The following is a 20,943-nucleotide window of genomic DNA, read 5'->3' as shown; positions in this document are numbered from 1 at the left end:
GGTCTCATAGGCTTTGGCCCTATAAATCAAGTTTCATGTAACAGGCCTCCAGCCTATCAATCAGGGTGCATGAGGACAGAAACCCCACAGAAAACCACACTGTGTAGAAACAGTATTTAAATTGTTCAGGGCATTTGGGAAATCAGTACTTCCAGGTTTCCTGATCTCTCAATAGCACCACCCCTGCCCACGGACAGAACATGCTTCTAGGTTAAATTCCAGGCTGATTGGTAAGTTCTGAGACCTGTTTGAGAAAGAATGCCTGATAAGACACCACCATAAGAGAATCATCTGTCAACATCATGTGGAGACATTGGAATGAAGAGAATGCATTTTGTGAGAGGTTTTTTTTTATTATTGTTACAGTATAATTTGACATACTAATATGTATATGGTTAACATTTAATCTGAATTAGTGGCAATGTACCCCATTCTACAAATCTTTAAAAACTGGATTAGAATTCCAGTTTTATTTTATTTCTGTAGGATGCTTCAGTATTTCCAGCTACACCTTCACTTGTAGAAAACCATCATAACTCACTCATGGCTGTCGTGCTTGTGAGTAATGGGTCTTTCATGTTTGTGAGAAGGGCAGTAGCTCACTGTCATTGTTTAGATATAATCCACAGCATACCAGTGATGTATTATTGATGTTGTTTCAGCCATGTCAAAGATCTTTATAACTTATGGGAATCTTTTAAACTCATAAAGAAAATAAGTTGTGCACTGTTATCACTTGCTATATATAATCCTCACAAATATTTGAAGTTCCACTGATATTGCTTTCATTTATGTTTTATTTCAATTCTACCTTGCAGATACAATTGAAAGAGGAGAATATTTTCTAGCTGAATTCAGTGCTGCTAATGTACGTGGTACCCTTTACCTTTTAGAATTCCCTATGTCATTTCAATAGACTGAAATAGAAGTGAAATGTTTATACCACAGGAAGTACTTTTTTTTTGCCCTACCAACAGAAAGCCCTACCTACTGGAGGTATACCTGAAAGCTAGAGAATATGCCTTTCACAATTTTCCATCCAGTAATTTTATTTAAAATTGGACCATAAAATTTTTGCTCACTTGTTGCTTTTCTCCCCTAGAATTACTGTGGGTAGTTATTTTTCTTCTGGTAACCTGCATGGTGATGTTGTATTGCCATATGTGATCATAAAGAGTCTGTTATTGACATACATCATAAACGTCTAATGAATTAGTGTGGGCATCTACTGAAAAATAACCCTGTTCATGATTTCAAGATGACGTAATCCATTTATCAGTTTGAAAAGGCATGAGGTACAAAATCACCCACTTCTTTCTTTATAAACACCCTCTCAGTGTCGATTAATCCTCTCTGTAAATACCTGGATACCTGGCTGCTCGGGAACTCAGATCCTTTAAGGTGAAATCTAAACTTATGACGTGGTGTCCTAGGGTTGTCATTGGAACTCAGACAACAGGAACAGATTTCAAATAAAATGAAGGCCCAATTGCCTCATGACTGTCCCACCATTTATTTTTTATTCTCTTTAGAGAACCATGGGACCCTCGCGGCCCCCCATCCCGGTGTTTGGGACACCCACCCACCATGATTTGGGGCTTCCTTACAAGCTAGAAAACTACACCCCCTCTCTGACCCAGATCCAGCAAGTACATTTCGTCAGTCTCTCTGAATATTCACAATGCAGAAGAATTCCAGCTCATAGCAGCAAAGAATAAGAACATTGTCCACCTACCTTCCTTCAATTACAAATTCAGTATACCTCAGGCAATCAGCTCATCTTGCTTCAACTGCCAACTTACCATGTTTCAAATGCCAGCTGCAAAATACATGCCAAGCTGGGTAACTAGTAAAAGCAACTAAAATTTTTTTTAAATGCTGACATAACCTTTAAGAAGATAATAAATAGGAGATGAAGAAGGCCAAATGGCCCCTCGAGCCTGCTCTGCCGTTCACTAAGATCATAGCTGATCTTCAACCTCAACTTCACCTTCTTGCATTACCTCCATATTCTTTGATTCCCAAGTATCCAGAAATCTATCAATCTCGATCTTGAATATATTCAATAACTGGGTACCCATAGCCTTCTGTGGTAGAGAATAATAAAAATTCACATCTGAAGAAACTCTTCCTTGGGTAGAATCATCCCAGATTTGCACCAAGTGCGGTAGCGGGCAGGTCAAACAATGTTTTACCCACTGGCTGCAATGGCGGCTTCTCGCGCCGTATTGTCCCAAACCCACTGCATTAATTATGCATCCCCGGGAAACACACAGTTTCACTTGCAGGCTGGTTTCGATTTGCCCCCCATACCGTCACCTTGCCGCTTCTTCACACCGGGTGCCACATTTAAAGTACAGTCGCGGACACACCTCTGTGTTTCCAGCCCAGGACTGTTGCAAATAAGACATGGCCCTGAAAGGCAAGAAGACTGCAGCCCCCAGGTTTAGTGACACGATCCTCGAGCGCCTTTTGGATGCTATGATGGCCCGCCAGGATGTCCAGTACCCCTGCTCTGGCTGCAGGAGGGGCAGCAACATTACCACTCTGGCTTGGTAGGTGATGGCAGCCAATGCTGCACAGAAGAAGTTGGCCATCCAATGCAGATAGAGGATGAATGATCTCATCCGTGCCGCCGGGGAAAGGCAACCATCTCATCACTCTAAACTCACACAGTCAAGCCCATCACACAATCACTGGCATCTCACTCACTGCCAGCTCAAGGGACATCACCACTCACTCTTTCACTCACACCCTCACATCTCCATCTGGCCTTTTCTGCTCTGGAAACTTCCTTCTCAGCCCTCACCATCTTGAGGCCACTTGTACAGATCAACTTGTGCCCACACACAAACCCTGGGATAACCCCCTTTCTCAGTACACCCCTTACCCTGCAGCCTCTTCCCTTCCCTGAGGCCACTTCACCCCTTCCCCAAGCAAGCCCTATTCCTGCAGTAGTACAAAGCCAAAGGCTGGTCTGGTGGGTAAAGACCTGCTCCCGTAAGCCCCCCCTAAAAATTATGTAGTGCTGTCTGCGAAGCTTGGTGCTGATGACTGCGAGTCCTGCCCAAAGCAAGATAGGCAAACAAACCTGAAAGCCCTGAGCGAAGTGCAGCTACCAGGTGCACGTTACTTATGTGCAGTTGTGAAACACGTTGGCGTGCAATCCCACCGACGTGGTCGGATGATCCAGCGTGGGAGGATGATTCTGGCGGTCTGACCTTATAATGATATGCAGATGTATTACATTGAGGTTCCCAGTGTCCGATGGGGTGAAACGTCGCCTGCCATCGATGGGCTGAGTGGACAATCGCAAACTGGTTTCATGACGTCGTGAAACTGATTTTTGGCCTTCTCACCATATTGTTAGCTCATGCCACCGAGCATGCCTGACGCCAGCGGGCACGGAAAATTCCTCCCCTTATCTCAATCCCTTATCCTGAGACCCCAAGTTCTAGACTCTTCAGTCAGGGGAAACATCAATCTACCTTGTCAAATTCACTAAGAAACTTATGCGTTTCAATCAGATCACCTTACATTGTTCTAAACTCTGGCCTAGTCTACTCAAACTCTTCTCATAGGACAACCCTCTCATCCTAGGAATCAATCTCGTAACCTTTGTTGAACCGCCTAAAAGCAAATATTTTCTTCCTTAGGTAAGGAGATCAAAACTGTATACAGTATTTGATCAACAAAGACCTATATAATTGTAGCAAGACTTCCTTACTCTTATACTCCAACCCCCTTGCAATAAATGTTAACATGCTATTTGCCTTCCTAATTGCTTGCTGTACCTGTATATTAACTTTTTATGATTCATGTACGAAGACATCCAAGTCCTTCTGAATGTCAACATTTACTACACCTGTTTAAAAATATTTTGTTTTTCTTTTCATCTTACCAAAGTAGACATGTTCATATTCCTTGTATCCCCTAGCAGCCCCTTTCTTTGTCCCACTTAGCTTTGTATCATCAGAAAACTTGGTGTATTACACTTGGTCCCACATCTAAGTCGTTCATTTAGATTGTGCACAGCTAAGGCCCAAGCACTGATGCTTGTGGCATCCCAATAATGACAATCTGCCAATTCAAATGTGACTTATTTATCCCTACTATCTGGCCAGAATTTTTAGCTCCGCGGGTGGGTGCGCGCCCAACCCAGCCGAGCGAAAAGTGACTCGCAATGACATCGCGTGAGCTTCCCAATGTCATCGCATAGCCCCGCGATATTTTGTTCAGCGGGCGTGCACCGGAATTGGCAGCGCACCCGCCGACAATTAAAAGGCCTATTAAGGCCGTTAAAAAGTAATTAAATTCAAATTTACTCTGCTGGCCCAACCTTATGGTTGGTGGGCAGGCGAGAACGCAAAGCGGCCTTTGCGCTTTTTAGGAAACCTCATCCATGGGGCGGGATGAGGTTGCCTAAAGCAAATAAAAATACAATAACAATTTTACACTTGAATTAAAAACATGTCCCTGCTCATGTGACAGAGTCACATGAGGGGACATGTTTTATGACATTTTTATTTTCTTCATTAGTTTTTATAAACAACTGTTCATCTCCCTGAGGCAGCTCCGTACCTCAGGGAGATTGAAGCACTCTCTCACTCGCATGTGCGAAGTTTGGGCGAGGCCCGTTTACCCTCCTCCTCCTGCCCACAGAGGCAGTGCTGAGGGCTGCCACTCGCATATCACGTTGGGCGGGCCTTAATTGGCCCACCAGCGTGAAATCGCGGTGCAGTGCCGATAGCAGGCAGCGATCGACTTCCCGACCGCCCCCGTCAAGCCCGCATGCCAACGGCAAATTTCTGCCCTCTGTTTTCTGATCATTAACCAAAAGCTGATGACACCAAATGAGCATACAATATAGGTCCATGATATGCACTTTTGAGCGAGTGCAATGGGGCATGACCTTGATATCAATAAGTTGCAGTCTGTCCAGCATGTCATAGAAAGCAAAAGATTGCACAAAAATTACAATCTTTTTTAATTTCTTATGGAAAAATTGTGGGCTAATATAAATATGATCAACAGTTGAGTTTTTTTCATTAATCTGTGGCAAAAATGGGGACATTTTCATATAGGGCGTTGGTTCGCAAGAGAGCTGTTTCTGAATTTCAATTTTAACCTAACTTGACAGGTAGAAGCCCATGGGATCAGGTGGAATGCCTGTTTTATACCCTGTCCAATATTACTATTACTGACTTCAATAGCGAGTAAAATCTAGCAGGTGCTAAATAAAACAACATTAACTTGTATTATATAAGAACATAGGAACATATAGTGCCTTTAATGCTTGAATGTAGTAAAGCATCCTAAGATGCTTCACAAAAATGTAGTTAAACAATATATTGACACTGAGCCACATAAGGAGATATTAGAACAGATGACCAAAAGTTTGGTCAAAGTGAGAGGTTTCAAGGAGTATTTTAAAGGAAGAGAAAGAAACAGAGGGGTTTAGGGGGAGAATTCCAGAGCTTAGGCCTAAGCAGCTGAAGGCCTGATTGCCAGCGGTCATGTGATTAAAATTGTGGATGTTCAAGTAGCCAGGATTAGTGAAGCTCTAAGATTTTGCAGGGTTGTAGGGCTGGAGGAGGTTACAGAGATATAGAGGGCAAGGCCATGGAGCATTGTACACCATCTCGTCAGTTTCCGATGGGCTGATCAGGTTAAAATTGCCCTGACTGTCAATAGATGCAGCTATTATGCTTTTTTTAATATAATGTTTACCTTAATATTCAGTAGTAAGAAGGGTATTACACCCCTGAGATGTACATAGATGATTAGAAATTACTGAAGGGAACCTTTTGGTTATCATATGTGTACTGGTGTTAGCTTCTCAACTGGAGTTATATACTCTTACTGCATTTCCATGGGGTGAATTTTTAGGTTGGCGAGCGGGGGCGGCGGGGCCCGCTCGCCGACAAGTAAAATGACGCGGGGTGACGTCGGGCGGGCGTGGAGCCAAGTCGGCTGTGCACCCGCCGACCTGTCAACGGCCACTAAAGGCCATTAATAAAGTAATTGAAGTAATCAATGGCCGGGAGCCCAGGCGGGCTTCTGAGAAAACATGAAACCTCATCCACGGGCGGGATGAGGTTTCATGAGGGTTTTAAAAATGTTAATTAAATTTATAAATAAAAATCATTGACCTGTCCCAGCTCATGTGACACTCTATTTTTTCTCCATTCAGCACAGTTTTTAAAGTTGAAGCGATCCCCCTGAAGCAGGACTTTGCCTCAGGGAGATCTGTCAGCTCTTTTGCTCATGCGCGAAAGAGCGCATAGACCTGCTTAGGGAATTTCTCCCCCCTGCTACCCACACAAGGAGTGCATAACGCTTTAAGGCAGATGTCACGCTGGGTGGGCCTTAATTGGCCCGACCACATAATATGGCGGTGTGCCCCTGACTGGGGGTGCCGATCGGGAACCCGACCGCTCCCGCACAACCGCGCCCCCCCCCAATGGGGGGAAAATGCTGCCCCATGCTTTTTTCTGTATTCTTTCATTCAAAGTACTTGTTCAATTCCATTTTAAATGTCGTTAGAATGTAGCATTAATCATTTACAGGTGTACTATTGATACAAAAATTCAGAGTAATGTAAGGTCTTGCTGCAGTGTGTTAGTAGTGACAAACACAGTAGTGGAGATAGAGTTGCCACTGCAGCCCTGATTTATGACTTTTTTGATACAAGACTTTGCACTGGGAATAGAGTTACTCAAACAATTCCAATTATATTGTCATCAATGTATAGAAATCAGTTCCCAATGTGTTGATTTTCTACTTGTGTTCTCCTTAGCTTTTCATTGGATTAGAATTGCACCATCCAGTTCAGCATTGAAATTCATTTTCTGGATTTATCTCGATGCTGTGTTGTGTGAACCTTGGATGATTAATCTTCACTAACTTTCCTGACTTCAGTTAAATAATATCAACAGTCTTGTATCAACCCACTGTTGCTGCTATGTCAAAATATAATTTGTGATATAACATCTGATTATCTCAATGATTTATTTGTCAAATTACAGAACACCATGAAAGCTAAAATATTGCACAACAGTCAGAAGAGTACAGCAAATGAGCTAAAACTGGGATATCTCCGAGTCTGGGGAGTAGGGCACAATCCGCCTACAAATGTCACTGTAACTTATGAGAACACAAGCCATACCATCAGCAGTTTCCAACATAAACCTCAATCACAGGTATGAAAGCGTGATTGCTGCAAAGATGCACAGACTCTCATTAAAATAAGGTTGCTCATATTTTAAGCTGACAGTTCGTGATAAACTGAGGAACTAACAATTCTTATTTATTTATATATGTGCACATATAAAAACTTATGTACTAGATAAAGTGAAAGAGATCTGTTTGACCTCTAAATTTATCAATGGACACGTTTTGATATGTCATAGTATTCCTTAAAAAGAAGTTTTTTTAATGATCAAGACCTGTTTAAAAATTAAACAGGTACAAAGGTATTTGGTTAATGTGAATATATATTGGTCTGTCCAGCTAAAGTAGAAACAAAACAGCAAATTTATGTACTGTTCATTGGGCCATTTAAAAGAAATGTAAATTGTACGACACTTTAGTCCCAATATTGGACTTTTGGCTGGTGGGAATGCAGGTCTGGGATTAAAACAAGGTGAGCAGTGCTCCTGAACACAGCATTGCCAACTTGAAGCTTAATAATTTTTATGGTGAGAAGATTGGAAATGGCTAACCTCTGTGCTCAGTTTTCCAGTTCCTGTCCTCATCTCCACACTGGTAATGGAGTCTCAGAAAATTAACCCCATTACCTCAGTGAGTGTCTAGCAGTTTAGTTTAACAACGTGATGGAGTTCAGTTCATTAAAAATTGTAACCCAGTTTGTGGCTATGGGCTGGATTTTCATGGATACGGGGAAACTCTGTGGAGGTGAAGAAACGGTGACCAGGACCCGATTCTGAATTCCCAGCACCCACAGTTTTCACCAGTGCGGATTAAGGGGTGGGCTACTGTGGGCGAGCCCTCACCTTGCACTCCTGATCTGGCCAGCTCCATACCAGGAATAGGTATTTCCTAGTCCCCTGCCATTTTCGTGGAATCAGGTCAGCTTTTAAAGGACTCGTGGTTCACAGCCCCTCAGATATGTCATGAACAAACTTTTTAAAAGGTAAGTTCAAAACGCCTTACCCATGCCCCTGCACCCACCACCCATGGCCCCTCATACACTCCATGAGGTGTGGATGGGGGGGCGGTGGTGGAGGTGCATAGCTTGGCATGGAGGATATGAGGGACCACGGGGTTGGGGGGGGGGGTGGGTAGGGGGCATGAGGTGGCATGTGTTGGCATGGATGGGGCGTGTGTGGAAAGTGAAAGAGAGTGAGGGATGAGGGCTAGAGGGCTGTTTTTTGTTTTATTGATTTTTATTGTAATTGGGACGAAGTCCCAGAACACCAAGGTAGGCCTTTTAAATAGCCCACCTCTGCACCCAGCAACCCTTGAGGCTGCCTCTGAACTCTTTCCAGGAGCGGTGGGCCAGATTCCTGTTATGACACCCCCTCAAGAACGAAAATCTCACCTTTGCTGGCCCTTTTTCCCGAGTGAACTGGGAAATTTCCCATTTCCCACTACCCGCCTCTAGGCTGTAGGATGAAAATCCAACCCTATATTTCTCGAATGTTTTTTCAACCTCCTTACAGATAACATCAGTGAATCCCCCACACTAGAACTTTGATGATATCACCATCACTCATATTTTAAACAAAAAGATACTCAAACTCTGACAGAATAGAGAGGACATTAATCACAATTCTTTGTAATAATTTATTTTTAACAGTGATTCTGATAGTAGAACATCTTTCATTGATGTTTATCCTACTGAGTTGAGTAATAATCTTAAATGTTATGAAGTTAGATAGCTGTAGCATTATCTACATCTCTTGAACTCCCAATTTCTGCATTATATAATGTTTCAAACCTCCTGCCTATTGATTGCTGGGAGCTTAAACTCATCCCCTGCAATGGACAGTGAGTCTGGCAGCTTTAAAATCAGTCGAAAGAATAATTGGGTAGGGTTTATAATGGGCAGCCAATCTGTTACCAACCGTTTTACACCACCATCGAAGTTCACTTTTACTCTGATTGTCTAGAGGTCCTCCTGATGTGACACTATCCTCCTGATGTGACATCATGAAGTTCCACTCCATTGCTGTCATGAATAGGAAGAAAATGAAGGTTCCCGGTCCATTCAGACTGCTGCCAGGCAATCTCTATCGCTTTCAAAATCCAAAACACAATAACAAGGGCCAATTAAGAGATAGCAATGAGTATATAATAGAATGTGCTTTCCCTTTAAGCATTAGAGAAAGAAAATACAGGTATAACCTGTTAATTGGACATTTCCAGGTAAAATGAAGTCATCCCATTGATCAGATTATCCCCATTAAGCAAACCTCATTAGTATTGATTTAAATGCATTCAAAAGCAATTATTCTGGGAATATTCCCAATTTATATGAATGTTCCTATTATTCTTGTTCCTATCAACTGACATAAAGTGGAATATAAGAATATAATGTTTCTGAATCAGCGTGAGACAGAAATTGACTTTTGAAACAGAAGACAGGAAAAGGAATATAATCAAGAAAAGTAGAAATCACAGAATTTATATAATCTGATACAATACAGAAGCTTTGCAAGTTAAAGGCTCATCTAATTTGATATAAATATTAATTTATAGAGCTATATTTGGTCCCACAAATAGAAATTTCAGAATCTAACACACTGTACAATTACAAAAATAGATGCTGACACAAGCAGTAATGTGATAAAAAGGGCAGAATTTAATTATTGGGGCGGGGCCCAATTCACCGACTGGAAAACTGGTGGCAACCCTGCTGCGGCCGTTTTTGGGAGGCCTGATGGGGGGATTAAGTCTCAATTGGGCATTTATTTTCCCATTGTCAGTCTTATGGGCTCCTCTGAGGGGAATTTCTCCTCAGAAATCCTAGCGCGGAGCAGATGTCCCACCCCTGAGAGCTGCCAGCCAGTCGTAAGAACATATGAAATAGGAGCAGGGGTAGGCCATTCAGCCGTTCGAGCCTGCTCCACCATTCAGTGAGATCATCTACTTCAACACCATTTTCCTTCACTATACCCGTATCCCTTAATGTTTTTAATATGTAGCAATCTATCAATCTCAGTTTTGAACATACACAACAACTGAGTCTCCACAGTCCTATGGGACAGAGAATTCCAAGGATTCACCACCCTCTGAATGAAAAAATTCCTCCTCATCTCAGTCATAAGTGACCTGGCCCTTGTTCTGAAACTGTGTCTTCTGGTTCTAGATACCCCAGCCAAAGGAAGCATCATTCTAGCATCTACCCTGTCAAGCCCTGTAAGAATTTTGTATGTTTAAATTAGATCACCTCTCATTCTTCTAAACTCCAGAGATTAAAGGCCTATCTATTTAATCTTTCAGAGGGCGGTAGCTCTCCAGCATCAGCAGCTCCACCAGGAGTGGTGGTCACTGTCTACTACAGGAGGTGCAGGCAGAGGATCGGTGATGGAATCCCAGGAATAAATTAAGTGGGGCATGATCACCAGGGCCACACAGGGAGACGCAGCAAGGGAGGGAGAGGGGTGATATTATTTAGGGCAGGCAGGGTTCTCATGGATTTCTCCATTGGGCATAGGCTGCCCAAGGAGAATGGACCCTCTTCACCAGGCTGCAGACCGCAGGCATACCTACTAGGGTTTACCTGGCAAGTTGGCTACATGTCAAGGCTGCCTGCCATTGGTTAAGCACCAGCAACACCGCTCCCCACCTCCCCCCCCCCCCCGCACCCCCAAATCTCTGGTGGATAAGAATTAAATTCTGTTCAAAATAAATCAACCCCAGTAGACAGTAATGGGCAGCAGATTTATATGTGATAAGTCTATGACTATTTCTAATAACATCAAACTTTACTTATTTAAAGGATTTTGGAAGTGATTTGCATCTTCAGATGTGAGTCATAATTTAATTTGCACTTCCTTAAGATCGCCTGAATTTCATGCAGTTACCACTTAATGGAGTAGAAATTAATTTTGGCACAGAATGATTGCCTTGTTGGGAATGGATGCCAGAATCCTGAGGGCAAGGCTTAATTAGGCCTTGGCCTTAATAGCCTCCTGTCCACTGGCCAACTGCACCCCTGGCACAGTCTGAATTTCCAGGCCATTCATGCCATTTGCAGCACAGCAAGGATACCCTTGCTGTTGGGCCTTGTCACAGTGTTAAAGAGCCAGCTGTGCCAGCTGAAGAATTTACAAGCATAATTGTAAATCAGTTACTCCGTAATTACTGCTGGAGGTAAGTCGGCCTCTTAAATTAGTGTTGGCTCCACTTCCACAACAGCAATGTCCCAGCAAACATAAATGTCTGCTTCGTGCAGACATACAATATACCAGGGGCATCAAAGGTGCAACTAATAGGAATTTGGCTGATGGTACCATGGTGCCAATTTGATCTCTTTTAGTGATGCCCACAGCTGCTCAGATATCATCTTAGGGCCTGAATATGAAATTTTCTGCCTCTTAAGGCTACCAATGTCAAGATATATAAAAGGAAAATAGATACTTGGGGAAGTAAGGATATTGGGGAATATAAAAAGCCATGTGATTAAACCAATAGTGCTGCAAAAACTAATTAAAATGGTGGAACATGTTCTGTGGAGCTAAAGACCACCTCTATTCCTATATTGGGATGGTTCCAATGCCATTTCAAAGGTTGTCTATTTTACATTGAAAAATTGTTAAATCAAAAGACAACTTAGCCATTCTGGTAAAAAACAAAAATACCTGGAAAAACTCAGCAGGTCTGACAGCATCTGCGGAGAGGGATACAGTTGACGTTTCAGGTCCGTATGACCCTTCATCAGAACATTCTGGTGCCTGCTCAATATTTGCTTATTTCCATTTCTTTATTTGTAAGGCTTTAATGGGAACAATTAAATAATTTACCTGATTGCCACTTAAATATTGGGCAATAGACCTAGAAGGAACAACTTCCTTATATAATTTTCTTATTTCATTTCCAGGAACTCTTTGTTGAAATGACAGACAAAATTTTCTACATCGATAAGCTGGTAACAATTTTTTGGAAAACAACGCCCTAAATATCAATTCAAGAAGTCTGAATGAAAACTACTGACATGTTAATATTTTTGGGAGAAATTTATTATTGCATTTTGATTAATAAAGATTTGGAAGGAACTTATTGAAGAAAACTGCAAAACTGAGTGCATTAATTAATAATCGCATAAAAAATCTCAATTATTTAAATTAAATTTATATGAATTTAAATAAACTCTGTTCAAAGTCTTTCCTTATATGCATTTTTGAAATAAGAGGCTCTTTATCACTGCTACAATTGTATTAGAATTTGTTTTTATATTTCATGGTAGTGCTGTTGTAACTATTGCCTGCTTAATACATGCAGTGGCTCACATTGCACAGTGAATCTATCACCATGGTTATAGATAATTAGGAGTTACATCAGAAAAGGTCATGGGGTTTCGTTGGTGGTCCATGTGTGAGGGAGGATAGTTCAAGGGCTATTCTGCTTTTTCTTGGAAAGAATTAATGCCTTGGATATATGGAAACAAATTGTGTTGTATCATGTGCATCCAGGCAGGTAGCTACATCAGAGTTGGACTGAGGCACAAGAGGAAATTTGCTAATTGTATCAAGGAGAAATGCTGAATGCAGGAGATTGACGCTGCAGGCAATTCCATGGGGGACAATGTGAAATAGTACATTTCTGGGGAAATAATGAAACAAAGTATACCTTAAATGGTAAGATTCCTAACATAATGGAAAGACAGATAGCTCTGAGGATGCAGATACATAAAGATGTGAATGAAAATAGAAAAAGACAGTAGATGAGATTCTGGGTTTTATTACTAAGGGCATTCAATGTAAGAACAAGGAGGTGATGTTGAAATTGTACAGTTGATTGGTAGGTCATAGTTGGAGTATTACTTGTAGTCTGGGTACCCCAATATAGGAAGGGTATAAGAGCCTTTAGAATTTAATGTGGGGAGTATAATTAAGAAGTTTGTAGATGATAAACATTTGGCCATGTGCTTGATAGCGAGGAAGAAAGCTGTGGACCACAGAAAGAGTTTAATGAACTGGTCAGGTGGGCAGAAAAGTGGCAAATGGAATTCAATGCAGAGAAGTGTGAGGTAATGCATTTGGGGAGGGCAAACAAGGCAAAGGGATACATGATAAGTGGTAGGATATCGAATAATGTCGAGGAACAGAGGGACCTTGGTATGCACGTCCACTGAACGTAGCAGAACAGGTAGCTAAGATGATTTAAGAAGGCTTGTGATATGCTTTCCTTCATTAGCTGAGACATAGTATATAAGAGCAGGGAGATTATGCTGCAACTGTATAAAACACTAATTAGGCCATAGCTAGATTGCAACGTAAGTTCTTATCACCACATGACAGGAAAGATGTGATCGCACCAGAAAGGGTACAAAAGAGATTTAGAAGAACGTTGCCACGAATGGAGAATTTTAGCTATGATAAAAGATTGGATAGACTATAATTGCTTTCTTAGGAATAGAAGATGCTGAAGTCAGATTTACTTGTGTTGTATAAAATTATGAGGGGTCTAGATGGAGTAAATATGAAGGACCTATTTTCCTTCACAGAGAAGTCAATAATTAAGGGGCATATAGATTTAAAGAAATTGGGAAAAGGATTAGTGTGGAGGTGAGGAGACTTTTTTTTCACCTGGGAGTGGTCTGGAACTCACTGCCTAAAAGAGTGGTAGAGGCAGATACATTCATTGCATTTTAAAACAATTTGAATATGTATTTGAATGCCATAATCTACAGGGCTCTGAACCAAGATTTGCAAAGTGGGATTGGACTAGAATGAGGCTCTTTTCTCACCAACACAGACATGATGGGTCAAAGCACCTCCTGTGTTGTACGTTTTCTATGAGTGGACTTAATGGTTGTGGCAGTGAGCCCATAGACAGCCTGTAGCAACCCTGCTGCAGCCATTTCTGGGAGCTCCATTGGAATTAAATCCCAAGCAATGGTATGCTGGTTGCTGTTGGGGTTCCTGGGCCTGGAGGGAGGACATCCCATCTCTGAGAGCTGGTGATCAATCAGACACCAGCAGCTCTCCATAGTGGCAGCGCCACTGGGAGCAGTGGCCACTGTCGGTACAGCAGTAGGCCCCAGGGGGAGGGTCATCACTGGAGCCCCAGAACACAGCTAAGTGAGGTGGGATCACTGGGGCTAGTCAGGGAGTACATGGAAATGGGAGGGACATTTATGCAAGGAGCAGGGTGGTGTCTTCCCGCAGTTAGGTTCCTATGTTAGGCACAAGGAACCTGAGCAGAAAAGACCCCAACCCTCTACCCCCCTCCCCCACCCTCTCCGCCCTGCCAGGGTCTAGGCTTGCCACTAGGTTTACCTGGTGGTTTGCCCACATTGCATGGCCCCTGCAGCCACAAATAGAATATCAGCGATGGTGGAATTGAGGCCCTTAAGTGTCCCTTATTTGGCCACTTGAGGGTCTCATTTGGCATCTGGGTGTAAAGGTTGTTCTCGACCCTTTCCATCCCAGACTCAATCAGGAGGGGCTGGGATGGCAACAAGCTCTCCATCCTGACCCTTCCCACCCATTATATGGACTTGCTCCCGAGGGGGGAGGGCATGAAATTCCATCATATCGACTGACTAATATAGGGTGGAGTGCAGACGGGGTGGAAGCCCCATCCTCTGGAGTTACCGGTCAATCCGATTGGCTAGCAGCCCCATCAGTCCCAGCAGTGCCAGGAAGGCGTCAGTGGCAGCTACCAGGACTACAGGAAAACAAGATTCAAGGCCCATGGATCCCCGAAGTCTGGGGTTCAGGGCCATGGGGGTTTTGGTAGTTTAGGGAGAGGGACGGGGGTGAGGGAGTACGTTTAAGGGAAGGGGCAGGTAGGAAGGAAGGGTAATTTCGATCTAACGGCGGGGTTGCCTTGTGAACGACAAAGGGCAGCCCCCAAAGAGTGACTCTTTCCCCCCCCCCCCCCCCCCCCACTTCCCACCCTTGAAATATATGATGTAAAAAATCAGGTTTCCCGCTCCTGTCTGACTGCCCATGCCAAACATTTTATTTATTTTTATTTTTTATTTTTTTTCCCAAACATTTTATGTGGGCAGCATATTATCAGAGTCAATTGGCTTGATAACAAGCCTAATTGACTCTTGATTATTCATTAAAAATATGGTGGGCAGGCTGCCAATTTCGGCACTCACTCATACCCCCCAGTATTTTGGAGAGAGCTCAGCAGAGGGCTGGGCCCAACCTTGCAGGAAACATGCCTGCTGGGAGCATGTAAAGTTCAGCCCTATGTTTCTATGTAAGAGGCATGGTAAAGAAATGGTAAATATCTGTTAAGATGTTAGGAATGAAAAGTTATCGTGATAAAAAGAGCTCAAAATTGGAGTTATTTTCATTGGAGCAGATTTAGTGGAGATTTTTAGGAATATGAACAATTTTGAGAGGGTAAATTTTGAAAGACTGATCGGTGAATTATTTACAAAGCTGCCTGGTGTAAAGGTTATCATGAGGAGGTCGAAGGGGGAGGTTGAAAAACGGTTTCTTTTATACATTGTTGATAGACAGGTTGAGCAAGCCAGAAGGTTTGCAGCAGTTGTTGGGTTCCCCTGCACCCAGGGTGCCATCGACTCCACACATGTGGCCATTAAGGTGCCAGTGGGTCAGCCGGGTGCCTTCGTTAACAGGAGTGGATTCCACTCCATGAACGTGCAGATAGTGTGTGACCACAAGATGCAGATTCTGCAAGTCTGTGTAAGGTACCCTGGCAGCTCTCATGACGCGTACATCCTCAGACACTCCTAGGGGCTGAGGCTCTTCGGTGCTCCAGCCCGGCTGGATGGATGGCTGCTGGGTGACGAGCTATCCATTGAAAAGGTGGCTCATGACGCCTCTTCACCACCAAAGAACAGAGACAGAGCAGCGGTACAAAAGAAGACATGCTTCCACAAGGGCGGAGAATCATAGGTCTTCTCAAGATGCACTTCCAAAGCCTGGACCATTCAGGGGTGCACTGCAATACTGAGAGTCAACTGTCACTGATTGTGGTTACATGTTACATAAGGCTGAGAGGTGACTTGATTGAGGTGTACAAAACTATGAGGGGAATAGATAGAGTGGACAGGATAAAATTGTTTCCCTTGGTGAAGAATTCTAGAACCAGGGGACATAGATTCTAGATAAGTGACAGAAGGTGTAGGGGGGACATGAGGGAAGAACTTTTTTACGCAGAGGGTAGTGGGTGTCTGGAATTAGCTGCCCAAGTTGGTGGTAGAGGCAGAAACTCTAAACTCTTTTAAAAAGTACCTGGATCTGCACCTTAAGTGCTGTAAGCTGCAGGGCTATGGGCCGGGTGCAGGAAGGTGGGATTAGAAAGGGCACCTGGGTGTCCTCGGTCTGGCATGGACAAGGTGGGCCGAATGGCTTCCTTCTGTGCTGTAACTTTTCTATGGTTCTATGTTGCACACTCCAAAATCTGGCACTGGCAAGGGGAGCCCACTAGAGGAAGAGGATCCTGATGCAGCTCCACAGGCCACAGATGCTGAATCCAGTAGTGAATCTGAAGAGGAGCATGGTGAGGAGAACGCTGAAGGCGTGGAGGCAGACCTTGGTAACCTTCAGGGAGGCAGGGACACCAGGGACGCCTCAATCCAACGGTCCTTCAGCTAGACAGCCAAATAAGCTACCACCTCATGCCAGGGCTGCCGCCACCATCCTGGATTTCAGAAATGACCCTTTCCTTTGCCTGTGCAATAAGGCTTTGAGCCACCCATGTCCAGCATTATAAACTGACATACCCTGCACCTACAAAACAAATGAAGCATACTCAGACCAATAACACAAGAGCAAATGTAATATAATGCTGGCGCTCACAGAACAATATCAGGTGTTGATGGTCACACCTTTAAAAAAAAAGGAGAAAAAAACACAAAAGATCGCCCGTGACCAGTCCCTCTTGGGCTTCAGATGCTTTAAACTTACGTTTATGGGTGCTACGTCTTGGTGCTCCCCCCTCACTGGCACCAGCATTGGAGACAGCCTGCGTTGACTCTGCTGTCTTTTTGGCCTTGATGACCTTGGCGGTCGTACTCTGGCCCGTGGAGCCTGTGCTGGCCCCATCTGGGAGGGAGTGGCCAGTTCTATGGCTGGCATCTCCCCAGTTGTCGCAGCCTCATCAGATGCCACGGTCACTGGCAGAGGGGCAGAGGAGCTGCTGCCATCATCCAGAACACCCAGAGAGGAGCCCACAGAGATGACAAGCAGCTTGTGAGCCAATGTGGGGTCATGTGGACCTCCCTGCTCACCATTGATGGATGGGCACCCAGCTGGGATACTGGGTGCCTCACCCAACTCACACACTGACCACCTGAGCCCTGTGCCTGTGTGAGGGCTTGCAGGTCTGAGCGCAACTCCAGGAACCCCTGATTCTGTTCCTGGAGCAGCCTCTCCATGAGAGTCGCCACTCTCTCCATGGAGGAGGCAGTGCGCTCGGCCATGAGGGTCAACGCAGTGTTGATGCTCCGCAGGGACTGCCCCACAACGGAGACCAGCCACGCATACACTCGTGGATCTCTGCCAGATCCTCCCGTGCATCCTGCTGGACATCCAGCATCTGCTGCCTAATGGATGACTCCAGAGGTTCGTCATCAGCCTTTGACTGAACATCGTCCTGGTATCCTGCTGTTCTCTGACTGCTGGCGCCCTGGGCACTCTGCCTCTGCCTGAACCTCAAGCGAGTGTGAAGTGTCTCACCGCTGTGCATTGACATACTAGCTGCCAAACTAATGTCCACCGAGGTGCTGGTATCTGCATTGGTGCCGGATCCAGAGAGTGGGTGTGATGCAGGTGCTTCTGGAGCATGGTGGTGCTCCGGTGTCAGGGGTAGCTCCTGGAGGTCCTGCGATTGGCTACTTGGTGGCAGATCTAAGGGAGAATAACAACATGTGATTAGTTTAAGTCATCACACTGTCACTCTGCATGCCAGGCACACTGATGAGAGAGATCTACGTCATTGTGACATCGTTTTACAATGATCAATGACGAATCCAGTTTGGAGGCTCCCATCAATGATGAAATTATGCAAGAACGTTTGCAGCATCTGAAATTTTCACCTCAGTGCACTGCACTCTTACTTTCATCTGACACGCATGCCTCTCCACGGCTGGTTGACCGAGGTGTATAGCACCTCTTAAGCTCCAAGGTCTCCTGCTCATAGTGGGAGAGGATGAGGAGGTGTGGGGGTCCTCCGCCAGTCCGCGACCTCTCAATATTGTTATGGGATGCCTTCTGAAAGGACAGAGGAGTATTGATTAGTCCACTCTCTACCTGCAGCGCCATTGCAGCCAGGCCAACCCCACCTGAAAAATATCTTGCAGGGCACATCTGGGTCTTGGCCCTCGAGGTGTAAGGCACTCAGTCAAAGCAGCCAGGACTCACCCCCTTGGCCAGCTCCAGCACCATTGCCATTCGGCACTCAGACTCTAACACCCCTCAGCTCCACAGGGGAATGGCCAACCAAAAATACTTCAACACGCTGACCCCTGCCAACACAGTACTCACCCTTTCTGAGCACAGTAGGTCATTGAGGCACTTCTGGTACTGCACCCAGGTGCACTGCACAAACATCATGGCTGCTCACCCCCTGCTGCCACCTCCTCCCATGCCCTCTTTGTGAGGTGCGGTGGCCTCCTCCCATCTCTGGGGACAAGGGTGTCCCTTCTGGCAGCCATCACCTCCAGGAGGGTGGCGAGGCACTCATCGGAAAAACTGAGGGCTGAGTGCCCAGCCGACCTCATCTCCCGCCTGGAGTCTACATCTTTGTTAGCAGCCATGTCGTTGCAGCAATCCAACATGGACAACCTCCCTGGGGCTGCCTGCGCCATTTTTGAACCGGACCCTGGGTCGCCATTGGCCCCTGCCCTTCGCCCACCCCTTCTCAAACATTCTGCATCCAGAGTTCACACTGGGCGGGCATTTATTGGTCTGTCAAGCTGAAATCGCGGCTGCGGACCGATCACGGGTGGCGGTCGGCTTCCTGACTGCTCCCTCTCGCCCCCGCAAAGCCTGCCTGACAAGGGCAAAATTCTGCCCTTTAAGTAATATAAAGAGTCATGTAGCTTCATTCAACTTTGAAATTTAACTGTGGATGGCTGGGTTTCAACTTTGACCTTTCTCAGAAGGCCCCCACCCCACTGCTCTCCAGGCCTCCATTCATTTCCACTCTGGACCTTTGATTTCCCCCTCCTCCACAGGCCTCTAATTTCCCTACCCCGATCTGAGGCAAGACTTCTGCCTGCTGGCTCCATGCTGTGTTCATTTTGCACTTGAATAAAATGGGCACGTGTCCATGCTCACATCTTGTACAGCTGGGGCACCTGCCAGGTGGAGGGAGGTGCTTGGCTCATCATTTGTACAGAGTATTGTGGGACAGAAGCAACCCTGCTTTATGGCAGCTGATTTTTGGGTAGGCTGGTCTTACCTACCATGTTCCACCTGTGCAGTATTCTGGCAGGTGGGGTAAATAAGGGTAAGGTTGAAAGTTGAGAAGTGTGTGGCACATGGCATGGGAGAGCTGAATTAAGAGATGTTGGAGTATGTAGTCTATGTTAATGTAAAAGAATAGGTTTTTAGATTGTGTGTGCTAGTTATTGGTGTGACAGGGGAGCACTGTAGCCATATTACAGGCTAGTGAGTTACAAACACCCTTAATCAGAGTCAATGCGGAGGATTAGTCGTGAAGTGTTGGTCTAAGAGGGTGAAGATTATACTGGTGAGCAAAGAAAAGGCAAAGTATGCTCAGTGTGTCAGCATGCAAGCCATGATGCTAATGTTCAAATACTACCAGAATTGTTCTTCAGTGCAGGAATAAAGGAAGTGGCACTCGGTGTCACCTTCTACCAGGATAGGCCTGCCAGGAGTTCTGGCAGACCTGATGGCACCCACACCCAGGAACCTATGCCTCTGGTCTTTAATTTCCCCTAGAAGGGTTTGGAGGTCCAAATCATTAAGATTGTGAGTTCTCCTGAATAAGGCCATGTCCTACTGCCCTCTTCCACTGGTGGCATAGTCATGATTTTGCACAAATACGATATTGACATGTGTAAGGTCATTAGAGAATCAAGTGAAAGAACCTGGCAGTGTTTCTCTCTTACCACTTTGTCTTCAGTTTGATGTTTAGGAGTACTATCTGGACTGTCTTTTTAAAGGTTGTGCGCATTAGTTTTCAGGCAGTTCAGCTGCTTACACCTGTTTGGCATGAATTTCAAACCAGTGGGAGTACAGAAGGCCTGACCCAAGAAACGCACACGTAACTCCTTCTGGAGGCATAATTTTATTTAAAGAGCACCAGGGGTGTGATGAATTTACAGATTAGGTCCATGGGGATGAACTTCTGCGTGAGTCTTTCTGCTTGTCTGCCATATCTTTGATGGAAGAGGCACAGGTATAATGAATAAACCAGAGTTCTCTATGTGCAAACACACTGCCCATGTCTTTGTCTTTTTGTTCTTCAATTCAGCAAATTTTCACAGGAACTTGAATTCCTTGAGGACATTGTCAAGTGATGTCTCACACTCTTCTCCCGTCATTACTGACATAGTGCATTTGCTTGGTAAGTAAAACTGAGCAGCAGCCATCCATTTGCCTTCTAAAATGTTTCCATTATCCCTGCAGCTGCTTTCTGCTCTTCCTTCTGTGCTATCCTTGCAACATTCCAGCCCCGTACATAGATGATTTGCAATTTTAAAAGGAAACAAGGATTAAGTTAATGGTTTTAGGAATATTTGACAATTCAGCAATTTGTACTTCACTGAATACAGCAATTTGTGCCGAAATGTTAGCA

The 20,943-nt window shown here is 44.6% G+C and overlaps 1 protein-coding gene across 4 annotated transcripts in view; it reads left to right on the top strand.

The window, feature by feature from the left end:
* si (sucrase-isomaltase) overlaps positions 1-12,342 on the top strand; it is a 228,583-nt gene extending 216,241 nt beyond the window's left edge. For all 4 annotated transcript variants that reach the window (XM_078563786.1, XM_078563784.1, XM_078563783.1 and 1 more), the window contains 3 exons: positions 819-868; positions 7,029-7,202; positions 12,068-12,342. In XM_078563786.1, the coding sequence (XP_078419912.1) occupies positions 819-868; positions 7,029-7,202; positions 12,068-12,145 (302 nt within the window). In that variant the 3' untranslated portion in view covers positions 12,146-12,342. The remainder of the gene's footprint in view (positions 1-818; positions 869-7,028; positions 7,203-12,067) is intronic.
* Positions 12,343-20,943: the final 8,601 nt, after the last annotated feature.

Source organism: Cetorhinus maximus, chromosome 19, assembly GCF_964194155.1.
Source record: "Cetorhinus maximus chromosome 19, sCetMax3.hap1.1, whole genome shotgun sequence".
In the NCBI taxonomy this organism is placed as follows: Eukaryota; Metazoa; Chordata; class Chondrichthyes; order Lamniformes; family Cetorhinidae; genus Cetorhinus; species Cetorhinus maximus.
The sequence above is the reverse complement of the archived record's forward strand: the minus strand, read 5'-3'. Positions and strand labels throughout refer to the sequence as shown.